Genomic DNA, 12,450 nt, shown 5'->3' with positions numbered 1-12,450 from the left:
ATTTATATATTAATTTTTAGCTCCCACCAATAAGTGAGAACATGTGGTATTTCTCTTTCTGTGCCTGACTTGTTTCACTTAATATAATTCTCTCGAGGTCCATCCATGTTGTTGCAAATGGCAGTATTTCATTCGTTTTTATAGCTGAGTAGTATTCCATTGTGTAGATGTACCACATTTTCCGTATCCACTCATCTGATGACGGGCATTTGGGCTGGTTCCAACTCTTGGCTATTGTAAAGAGTGCTGCGATGAACATTGGGGAACAGGTATACCTTCGACTTGATGATTTCCATTCCTCTGGGTATATTCCCAACAATGGGATGGCTGGGTCGTATGGTAGATCTATTTGCAATTGTTTAAGGAACCTCCATACCATTTTCCATAGAGGCTGCACCATTTTGCAGTCCCACCAACAATGTATGAGAGATCCTTTTTCTCCGCAGCCTCGCCAGCATTTATCGTTCAGAGTCTTTTGGATTTTAGCCATCCTAACTGGGGTTAGATGGTATCTCAATGTGGTTTTGATTTGCATTTCCCGGATGCTGAGTGATGTTGAGCATTTTTTCATATGTCTGTTGGCCATTTGGATATCTTCCTTAGAGAAATGCCTACTTAGCTCTTTTGCCCATTTTTTAATTGGGTTGCTTGTTTTCTTCTTGTAAAGTTGTTTGAGTTCCTTATATATTCTGGATATTAATCCTTTGTCAGATGTATATTTTGCAAATATTTTCTCCCACTCTGTTGGTTGTCTTTTAACTCTTTTAATTGTTTCTTTTGCTGTGCAGAAGCTTTTTAGTTTGATATAATCCCATTTGTTTATTTTTCCTTTGGTTGCCCGTGCTTTTGGGGTCGTATTCATGAAGTCTGTGCCCAGTCCTATTTCCTGAAGTGTTTCCCCTATGTTTTCTTTAAGAAGTTTTATTGTCTCAGGGTGTATATTTAAATCCTTAATCCATTTTGAGTTGATTTTAGTATATGGTGAGAGGTATGGATCTAGTTTCATTCTCCTGCATAACGATATCCAGTTATCCCAGCACCACTTGCTGAAGAGGCAGTCCCTTCCCCAGTGAATAGGCTTGGTGCCTTTGTCAAAGATCAGATGGCAGTAAGTGTGAGGGTTGATTTCTGGATTCTCTATTCTATTCCATTGGTCAGTGTGTCTGTTTTTATGCCAGTACCATACTGTTTTGGTTATTATAGCTTTGTAGTATAGCTTAAAGTCAGGTAGTGTTATGCCTCCAGCTTTATTTTTTTTGCTGAGCATTGCTTTGGCTATTCGTGGTCTTTTATTGTTCCATATAAATGTCTGAATAGTTTTTTCCATTTCTGAGAAAAATGTCTTTGGAATTTTGATGGGGATTGCATTGAATTTGTATATCACTTTGGGTAGTATGGACATTTTCACTATGTTGATTCTTCCAATCCAAGAGCATGGGATATCTTTCCATCTTCTTGTATCCTCTCTAATTTCTCTCAGCAGTGGTTTGTAGTTCTCATTATAGAGATTTTTCACCTCCTTGGTTAACTCAATTCCTAAGTATTTTATTTTTTTGGTGGCTATTGTAAATGGGCAGGCTTTCTTGATTTCTCCTTCTGCATGTTCACTATTGGAGAAAAGAAATGCTACTGATTTTTGTGTGTTGATTTTGTATCCTGCTACTGTGCTGAAATCATTTATCAATTCCAGCAGTTTTTTTGTAGAGGTTTTAGGCTGTTCGATATATAGGATCATGTCATCTGCAAACAGGGACAGTTTGACTTCATCTTTTCCAATCTGGATGCCCTTTATTTCCTTCTCTTCTCTGATTGCTCTGGCTAGTACTTCCAACACTATGTTGAATAGGAGTGGTGAGAGTGGGCATCCTTGTCTAGTGCCTGTTCTTAAAGGAAAAGCTTTCAGCTTTTCCCCATTCAGGATGATATTGGCAGTGGGTTTGGCATATATGGCTTTAATTATGTTGAGATACTTTCCCTCTATACCTAACTTATAGAGGGTCTTTGTCATGAATGAGTGCTGAACTTTATCAAATGCTTTTTCAGCATCTATAGAGATGATCATATGGTCCTTGTGTTTGAGTTTATTAATATGGTGTATCACATTTATTGATTTGCGTATGTTGAACCAACCTTGCATCCCTGGGATGAATCCCACTTGATCGTGATGAATAATTTTTCGTATGTGTTGCTGTATTCTGTTTGCTAGTATTTTAGTGAGGATTTTTGCATCTATATTCATCAAGGATATCGGCCTGTAGTTTTCTTTTTTGGTTATATCTTTACCTGGTTTTGGTATCAGGATGATGTTTGCTTCATAGAATGAGTTTGGGAGATTTGCGTCCGTTTCAATCTTTTGGAATAGTTTGTAAAGAATCGGTGTCAATTCCTCTTTGAATGTTTGGTAAAATTCTGCTGTGAATCCATCTGGTCCTGGGCTTTTCTTTGTTGGGAGCCTTCTGATAACAGCTTCAATCTCCTTTATTGTTATTGGTCTGTTCAGATTTTCTACGTCTTCATCGTTCAGTTTTGGGAGCTTGTGTGTGTCCCGAAATTTATTCATTTCCTCCAGATTTTCAAATTTGTTGGCGTATAGTTGTTTATAGTAGTCTCAAATGATTCCTTGTATTTCAGATGAATCAGTTGTAATATCGCCTTTTTCATTTCTAATTTTTGTTATTTGAATCTTCCCTGTTCTTTTTTTTTTGTTAGCCATGCTAATGGTTTGTCAATTTTATTTATCTTTTCAGAAAATCAACTTTTTCATTCATTGATCTTTTATATTGTTTTTTTGGTTTCAGTTTCATTCAGTTCTGCTCTGATCTTAATGATTTCTTTCCGTCTGCTAACTTTAGGTTTGGATTGTTCTTGTTTTTCTAGTTCTTTAAGGTGAAGTGTTAGGTTGTTCACTTGCCATCTTTCCATTCTTCTGAGGTGAGCATTTAATGCAAAAAATTTCCCCCTTGATACTGCTTTTGCAGTATCCCACAGGTTTTGGTATGATGTATCATTATTTTCATTAGTTTCAATAAATTTTTTGATTTCCTGCTTGATTTCTTCTTGGACCCATATGTCATTAAGTAGAATGCTGTTTAATTTCCAAGTGTTTGTATAGTTTCCTGAGTTTCGTTTGTTATTAATTTCTAGTTTTAATCCATTGTGGTCTGAGAAAATACATGGGATAATTCCAATTTTTTTGAATTTATTGAGACTTGATTTGTGACCTAATATGTGATCTATCCTGGAGAATGATCCACGTGCTGATGAGAAGAATGAATATTCTGAAGTTGTTGGATGGAATGTTCTGTAGATATCTGCCAAGTCCAATTGGTCTAGAGTCTTGTTTAGATCTTGTGTTTCTCTACTGATTCTTTGCCTAGATGATCTGTCTAATATTGACAGTGGGGTGTTCAGGTCCCCTGCTATTATGGTATTAGTGTCTATTTCCTTCTTTAGGTCTAATAGAGTTTGTTTTATAAATCTGCCTGCTCCAACATTGGGTGTGTACATATTTATGATTGTTATGTCTTCTTGATGGATCAGTCCTTTTATCATTAAGTAGTGTCCCTCATTGTCTCTTTTTATGGTTTTTAGTTTAAAGTCTATTTTGTCAGATATAAGAATAGCTACTCCAGCTCGTTTTTCTTTTCTGTTTGCATGGTAAATCTTTTTCCATCCTTTCACTCTTAGTCTGTGTGAATCTTTATGGGTGAGGTGGGTCTCTTGTAGGCAGCATATATAGTTGGGTCCTCCTTTTGAATCCAGTCAGCCAGTCTGTCTTTTGATTGGGGAATTTAAGCCTTTTACATTAAGAGTTGTTATTGAAAGGTGTTGATTTATTCCTAGCAGTTTATTGGTTGTTTGGTTGTCTTAGGTGTCTTTTATTCCTTGCTTTCTGATTTAGTTTGGTTTCTGTGTTTTTTGGTTCCTTAGGTTGTAGATAGCGTTTTTGTTTGTTTGTTTTCTCTTCATGAATGCCATTTTTATTATACTAGTGGGTTTTGATTTTTCTTGGGTTTTTATGGCAGTGGTAGTTATTTTTCAGGAACCAAACCCAGTGCTCCCTTGAGGATTTCTTGTAAGGGTGGTCGTGTGGTAGTGAACTCCCGCAGTTTTTGTTTGTCTGAGAAATATACTATTTGCCGTTCGGAAGGATAGCCTTGCAGGGTAGAGTATTCTTGGCTGGCAATCTTTGTCTTTTAGTATTTTGAATATATCATCCCATTCCTTTCTGGCTTTTAGGGTTTGTGATGAAAAGTCTGATGTTAACCTGATTGGTGCTCCCGTATAGGTGATTTGACGCTTCTCTCTTGCAGCTTTTAAGATTCTCTCTTTGTCTCTGAGTTTTGTCAGTTTGACTATAACATGTCTTGGAGAAGGCCTTTTTGGGTTGAATACGTTTGGAGATCATTGAGCTTCCTGGATCTGAAGATCTGTGATTTTTCCTATACCTGGGAAGTTTTCTGCCACTATTATGTTGAATATGTTTTCAATGCAATCTTCGTTTTCGTCCCCTTCTGGAATACCCATGACTTGGATATTTGAGTGTTTAAGGTTGTCTGATATCTCTCTCAGATTTTCTTCAATGCCTTTGATTCTATTTTCTTTTCTTTTGTCTGCTTGTGTTATTTCAAACAGCCCATCTTCAAGTTCAGAGGTTCTCTCTTCAACTTCGACAAGCCGCTGGTTAAACTCTCCATTGTGTTTTTTATTTCGCTGCATAACTTCTTCTGTTCGGCAAGTTCTTTTTTTTTTTTAAAAGATGACCGGTAAGGGGATCTTAACCCTTGACTTGGTGTTGTCATCACCACGCTCAGCCAGTGAGCGAACTGGCCATCCCTATATGGGATCTGAACCCGTGGCCTTGGTGTTATCAGCACCGCACTCTCCTGAGTGAGCCACAGGCCGGCCCCAGTTCGGCAAGTTCTGCAACATTTTTTTTCAGGGCATTGATTTCCTTGTACATTTCCTCTTTCACGTCCTGTATACATTTCCTTCTTTCATCATGATGTCTAGCTGAGTTTTCTTGTATCTCATTCAGTTTCCTTAGAATTATCACTAGAAATTCCTTGTCAGTCATTTCAAGGGCTTCTTGTTCTATAGACTCTAGAGTTTGAGATTTATTAATTTTTGGTGGTGTACTTTCTTGATTTTTTGTATTTCTGGTATCTTTTTTTTGATGTTTATTCATTGTGGCAGGGGGTTTCACAGTCCACCGGTTTGAGACTATTGACTAACTAAGATGTTGCTGTGGTTGCCAATTTGGTATGGCTACCTCCGTGACTGCTCAGTTGGCCTCTAGTGCCTGGTGTGTGTGGTTGCCTCGGGTCTTGGGCCTCTCCGGGGAGCCACCTCTCTGGTCAGCTTGGACTCTGCTGGGCTGCTGGATCACGGTGTGGTACCGCAGGGTGTGTGGTCTCTGCTGAGCTTCCACTTCCCGTGCAGGACTTCTCCCTGTTCCGTGCACTCTGGCCCGGGCTGTTGGATCACGCAGTGGTGACCCCACAGGGTGTGTGGTTTCTGTCGAGTCTCCTCCTCCCTAGCCGGACGTCTCCCCGCTCTGTGCGCACTGGGCTGGGCTGGGACATGTCTTCTGCAGCCCTCGTCTATCAGCTGGGCCTTCAAGACCCTGTTTGGCACCGCTTCGCCCAGGAAGTCTACCAGGTTTCTGCTAGGCGCAGACAACCGGTCGCTCTGGGTGCCTTTGTAGCACTGTGTAGATCTTTCTCGGGACTTATCACCTTCCTCCTGGTATCGCGGTTATTTGTGTACTTGTCTTATCTCCCACACCAGAGCGTGAGCTCCTTGAGGGAGGAGCCTGCAGCACACGGTTCACCTTTGAATCCCCCCGGCGCAGACCGAGGCCGGTGCCTACCTGCAGTCAGCTCTCCGGCAGGTTCAAGCGAACTCGAGAACTCTCCGAGCACACTATTCCTAACCAGAAATCGGTTAGGCATTTTTCCGAACTGGTGGCTGCAGAGATGGTATCTGCCTCCCTGTAACGGGAAGTTTACCGGGGACCGGAGCCCAGGGTGCGGTGGAGTGACAGTCGGCCCAGCCCGTATTTCCTTGCCCTCCTGTCGCTGGCCGGGACGCCCCATGCCACCAGTCCCGCCAGAGAACTGCAGTGGGAGTGGGAGGGGAGGCCGGACCGCAGGCCCCGGGAAGCCCTGCGCCGGGGCAAGCAAGTGGGAAGGCTCAATAAGGAGCCGAGCCAGGCGAAGAGGACAGGCTTGGCCTAGCCGGGCTGGAGCCGCCACCACCTGAGAAAATGGAGGCAGCCCCGGGGCCGGTGAGTGGCCTGGTGGGGCAGGCGGAAGCCGGGCGGTTGTCCGCCCCCTCGAGCGGGGCCGGGCCGGGGGTCACTCACAGGGCTGTGCCGGGTCGGGCACCTCCCTCTCTGCCTCTGCATCGTCACCGTCCCCATTCTTGGCCGCCGCCGCCTCGGGCTGCTCACTCGGTCCTGCGGCGTGGCTCGGGCACTCCCAGGAATCTTCTTTTATGCCGGCCTGAAACCTCGAATCCTGAATAGGGCAGCTGGCCACCTTCAGCGCGGCCCCGGCCTCCGGGATCCTGGCAGCGTCAACAGCAGCCCCGGCACCGTGTTCCTGTTTAGAGACTCGCTTTTGCAGCTAAGAAACAGTTCTTTTCCTGTTCCATACTTCAAAGCTGTTGCCTGTAAATCTATATTCTTCTTAAAAAAAAAAAATTTTTATTGAATCATAATTGCTTATACTTATTTTTGGTATTCAAAGTTGACATATGTTGGTCAAATCAATATTACTTGCATATATATTGTTACAAATCATACTTATTTTTTATGCCCCTTGTCCAATTTCTCCCCATCCACCTCCTCCTTCCCCCTCCTCTTCTAATTACCCTAGACTTCTTCTCTCCTTCTGAAAGAGTAATGGTTACTCTGTTGATTTGTTGCCCAGATGATCTGTCCAATGCAGAGAGTTGTGTTCAGGTCCCCCAATATTATTGTAGAGCAGATGCTTCTTCTGTCACTCTGGAATTGGCTTTGTGGAGAGAGACATCCTCTTCTTTTCTTTATCTCTGCTGGTGACTCTCCTTGTGTCAATGTACTCCATTGGCTGGTGGACCATCTGCAAGGTGTGGTGTCTAGCTGCTTTTGCGGCCACCGTGGTTATTGTGGTAGTTGTGGTGGGCTGCCCACATGGAGGTGATGTTTTGGGCATGCTCCTTGGGACTGGCAGTTTGTGCCTGGTTGTGGGGTGGGGGTCTGGTCCCTACATCCATGCCTCAGGACCCTGGGTGGGCCCCGAGGCATAGGCATTGTGCCTAGTTGTGGGAGGTGGGTCTGGTGCTTGGCTCCGTCCCTTGGGGTTCACTGGCAGTGTGCCTAGGCCAGAACTAATTTTTTTTCTTTTGCTTACTTCCAAAATGGGGGAACTTCCTGTGGGGACCAGTACTTGAGCTATGTGTTTTAGCTAAATTGCTGCTTTGCTGTTGATTCCCTAGGGAAGGCTTTTTGTGCAGCTCAGGTTTTAATGGTTGACTTTATAGGTACTTCAGGTTCTCCAGAGACCTGGTGCACCTGGGTTTGTGTAGAAACTCTGATCTGGGCCAGAGTCTTTTCATCAAACTATATCCCATGCAATTCTATATTCCTGACCAGTCTCCTCTGAGCAGCCCTTCACTGATTGGGGTGCTGGTCAGCCGTCCTTGCTGTGCCCCAGTGTTTCCCCAGTGGGCCTGTCTCCCCCACCGCCCATGCTGCAAACACTTCCCATGGGATTGGCCATAGGCTGGTCCCTTGTGATGACTCACTGGCCTCTGAGTGGCTCCTTTTTTTCAGTTGTTGTGTCTCCTTGCTCCTGTATGGGTCCACAGGAACTCTATTAGTGGTCTGGCTGGCCTGGGGGCCACCAAGGCGCTCTTCTCCCCTGCTGCCTCCAAGCAACTTCATCTGAAGGGCACAGCAGCAGTTTTTGCCAGTTCCTGCTCTGCGTTCAGCAGCTCCAGCCTTAAAGCAGCCAAGGCATGAAATGGTCGGGGCAGTTTTTTTTTCTCTCATCATGGCTTCTCCCACCTACGTGCACTCTGTAGGTCTCTCCTCCTTTTCCCCTGAGCTCTAGTGACCCCAGCTTGGATGTTGTTGCTTTTTTATAGTTGTAAATTGGTTGATTTGTGGGAGAGAGTGATGCTGGGGACTGTCTTTTCTGCCATCTTGACCGGCTGGATTTATATTCTTAAATTCTGCAGACACTCAAGTGTTTTTATTCTGATCCTTCAACCCCAAAAATGGAGAATTAAATTTAATGATGGCAATATTCATATATACCTTGTTTTAAATATAGCATATAACAATTTTTATTGTAGAATTCAAAATTTGTGCTTGCATTATATCACACGTATATGCAGATATTATCAAATGATGACAAATAGGGATGTCAGTTAACGTGGATTTATAGTATTTTAGTAAAATAATTACATAGGTTTAGAGAATGGTTTACATAGTTTAAGTATATCGTGCTTGTGGGAATGGGGCCACAGCCAGGATGTTTGTAGAGCATATTGTGTGGAAAAAAACTGTCTTCTTTGATGAAATGTGGAGTATGGTTCTGGGCAAGACTCTTGTGGACTAGGTTATGAAGGTAATAACTAAATGAGACAGTGCTATAGGAATTGTGAGGAAGACAAGATCATTCCAGCTGTGACCAGAGACTCTCCTTGGAGGGAGGGAGATTTGATCTGGAGTTTTGAAGCATAGCTGGACTTCAGATAAAGAACACTATAAATGACCGAAGGCCTAGAAACAAGAAAACAAAGTGTGTTCACAGGATGGTGAGTGTATGTAGAGGAAAGGAGAGATGTCACAAATATTAAGAAAGAAAAATTAGATAGTGGTGGGGGGATAGGTAAAAGAGAAAGGAGTTAGAGATGACTGACTGAAATAATGATTTGAAATAATTTTGGAAATATATAGTAAAGACTCTGGTTTGGGGAAGAAGATTATGAATCTAAATTTAGATGTGTGGACACCCCCAAGTGAAAATGACAAGCAAGGGTTTGAAATCTTGGGAATAAGTCTGTAAAGAGATATTAAAGTAGTGTAGCTTGTTAAAAAAAACATCTTGAGAGGTGGAGGTCAGAAGACAGCATTGAATACTGGCTCTAATAAAAATATATTGGATGTGAACAGTTTACAAATGACTTTAGAAATGAGATCATTGAAGAAATGCTTTTTTATTGTTTTAAAAGTTGATACTTAAAACCTCTAGCAGAACCCTTTCAAAATTAGACAAAAGAGTAGATATATGTTGAACAGGTATATGTCTGTTTCCAGAAGAATGTGTGTAAATTAATTTTTATCAGTTTGGTGGTACTTTTCCCTCTTATATAAATTATACTTTTGGAAGTTTCATGGACTTCCAACACTTGTGCCTTGAATTTCTTGTTCTTCTGTCTTCCCCAAGTTACTAATTAGTGCTTTTAAATATTGTTACAGATTATTAAATGAATTTACTAAAAAAGGAACAATGGTGCAAAATCTCTTTGAAGAGATAAAATTGGTTTGTAAAATTATCCTGTTTCAAATGTGCAGTCTCCATGTGTTTTCTTAATATGGAGACATGTATGTCATACTTTTTATAAGTATAACTGAAATTTAATGTTGTTAATTTAATATATTTTTCTTTATTACATAATTTATAATGTCATATAAAATACTGTTGGCCACTTTATTTTACTTAGAGCTATGCCAATTTTGCATTGGAGTTATAATTGTATTTAGCCAAGCTCCTACCTTAGGCGGGTGACAGCTGAGCAAGTCCAGCCTGATATGTAAGCCAGCTTCATCTCATGGAGCAGTAGAGTGACAGGTGGCCCATCACTTATTCAACAGTCATTGAATGTCTGCTGTGTGCCAGGCACATGCTTGGTGCCAGGCATTTAAAAATGAATAAAACACAGTCCCTCCCCTCAAGAGGCTTACAGCCTAATCCCAGCCAGAAAGCCTTATGCAAAAGTTTAGATTTTGTAGTATGCAAATAGAAAGGAGAGTATGAAATGTGTTGTATTCTTTATATAATTATTAAGATTCAGTATTTTTATAAGGTGGCTATTCCTTTGTACTTCTCCCTAGGTCCTATATTAAATGAATATAAACCAATTAACTAACCAAACAAAAAGTGTCTCATCTGGAGTCTTGCCAGCTATCAGTAACATGTTTTGAGACATGAACAATCATCACTAGGTTTTTTTCCAACTGAGAAGTTGAAGTGTTGATAGAAAGCTGACAGTGTCCTACAGCTGATTACTCATTTGTAAATTCTCCAAGATAGGGCATATATTTAAAATATCTAGTTTCTCTTTCTAGAACCCTAGTTAACTAGAATTAAGTCCCACAAGGGCACGGACTTTGTCCTTTTCACCACTGCAGCCCAGCTTCTAGAGTAGAGCCTTATATAGGAGAGTCTCAACTATTTGTTGTCATACTGAGTGAATGAACAGCTAGTACAGAAGGGAGGGGCAAACTGCTTTTAATTTTAAAAAACTAAAATTTATCATTATTTTACAGAAAATGTGCTCTTACTGGCCAGAGTAAGTCCTGTAAACACAGAATTAAATTAGGGGACTCAAGCAACTATTATTATATTTCTCCTTTTTGTAGGTACAGGGTAAGTGACTTAATCATGAATTTAATATGATTTAAAAATTTAATCATGAATTTTAATAAAGCTCACTTTGATATGAAATATTTGACTATTCATGACATTTTTCCTTTTGGCCTAGATCACTTCTGTATGTAACTTTTTTACATACATACGATATATTCAGCAGGGACTTGTGAAACAGCAGGATGGTGAGTGCTCTTAATTCATTGTAAATATTTACATTAAAAAGTTCAGCCAAGGGAGCTAAAAATTAATATATAAATTCACACACACACACACACACACACACACACACACACACACACACACACACACACACACACACACACACACACACACACACACACACACAAAAAAAAACCGGGGGTGGGGGAGAGAAGATATAACAACCACAATTACTTGAAGTTGATACGACAAGCAAACAGAAAGGACATTGTTGGGGGGGAGGGGGGAGGGAGAAGGGAGGGAGGTTTTGGTAATGGGGAGCAATAATCAGCCACAATGTATATCGAGAAAATAAAATTAAAAAAAAAAAAAAAAAAAAAAGTTCAGCCAAAAAAGGACAAGTAGTCATGTTCAAATAAATTAATGTTGGTGTATTTCTTTTTATCTTTGTTAATGATCAAAAAGATTTATTTTAGTTTTCCAATCTTTGAAAACAATTCCAAAATAGAAAATGCAAAGTATTTTGAGCAATGGCTCCTTACCAGAATGTATGTTCAGCTTCCCAAAAGATAACCCTCACTCACTTGTATGTCAAAAATTTTGTGAGTATTTTTGGTATATTTGTACTGAATCCCTTTTATAGTTGTAATAAAATGTGTGGAGAATTTGAGAACAAATATCTCTTTTCAAAAATATCATATTCTTTTGCTTGCCTCATTTTACTCTTAATTTTGAATTTTGAGCCATAACTCTTAAGGGGTACATGATAAACCAGATGGTAAATGTGAGGAGAGTACAAAGCTCACTGAATTTATTCCTTAAGAAATGGAAATATGCCAGCTCTAGAAGTGGTCAGATTTAATTTAATTGATGGAAACCATGAAAGAGCTAACAATGTTTTTCTTGTAGTTCCTACTGTGATGTGTGAATTAATAAAGTAGTTACAAAGAAAATTCTGAATGGAATAAAGATTACTGTATTCTAAATTAGTAGAAGCAAGCAGATGATATATCCAGCAGAGCCAAGCTCATGCACATGTGTTAGTATTTTTCATACAGTCTTACATGATTACTGCTGGTTTTATAGATGAATGTCTTAAATATCAGGCAAAAACTGATATGGCCTGACAGCTCCAAAGGAATATTTCTTGAATACATGGGATTGTTTTAAAATAGAAATAGCAGATACTGGGTTAGGGACAAATTTATGCCAGTTTTGTATTTGTTTTTGTTGAAAATTTTCCTGTATATATATTTTTAGGTGTCACAAACATCTTAATCTTAATTCTGTGGAAAAATTAGTCATGCTAATAAAAACATGGTGTAGCTTTTCTCAAACTGGTGTATTGAAAAAAGTCATATTTACTTAGAATCCCATATAAATGGATTTTAATGCCTAAAAGAACAGGGATGAAACCCGTCTCTAATTAATGTTGAATTTCAAAAAGCTACATAGCACAGAAGAAGTCTTTAAACTGTATAATATTTAATGACTTTAATAAAGTTGAAATCTTTTTGAATACCTGTTGGTGGATATGATTTAAACTGGAGAACAGATGGTTTATGTTAAGTTAAATTGTCAGTCATATTTTTCTACTTTTTAAAATAAAGTGTAGGGAAGACTGAAAGTTGATTTACTTTATGAA

At 40.0% G+C, this 12,450-nt stretch overlaps 1 protein-coding gene across 3 annotated transcripts in view; it reads left to right on the top strand.

Annotated features, from left to right (window-relative positions):
• The window catches only part of RAB3IP (RAB3A interacting protein), a 63,415-nt gene that overhangs the window by 48,443 nt on the left and 2,522 nt on the right, over nucleotides 1–12,450 (top strand). For 2 of the 3 annotated variants that reach the window (XM_063075084.1, XM_063075083.1), the window contains 2 exons: nucleotides 10,544–10,643; nucleotides 10,759–10,828. The exons of the other annotated variant lie outside the window; for it this stretch is intronic. In XM_063075084.1, the coding sequence (XP_062931154.1) occupies nucleotides 10,544–10,643; nucleotides 10,759–10,828 (170 nt within the window). The remainder of the gene's footprint in view (nucleotides 1–10,543; nucleotides 10,644–10,758; nucleotides 10,829–12,450) is intronic. 3 annotated transcript variants of the gene reach the window in all.

This window comes from Cynocephalus volans, chromosome 12, assembly GCF_027409185.1.
Source record: "Cynocephalus volans isolate mCynVol1 chromosome 12, mCynVol1.pri, whole genome shotgun sequence".
Classification (NCBI taxonomy): domain Eukaryota; kingdom Metazoa; phylum Chordata; class Mammalia; order Dermoptera; family Cynocephalidae; genus Cynocephalus; species Cynocephalus volans.
The sequence above is the reverse complement of the archived record's forward strand: the minus strand, read 5'-3'. Positions and strand labels throughout refer to the sequence as shown.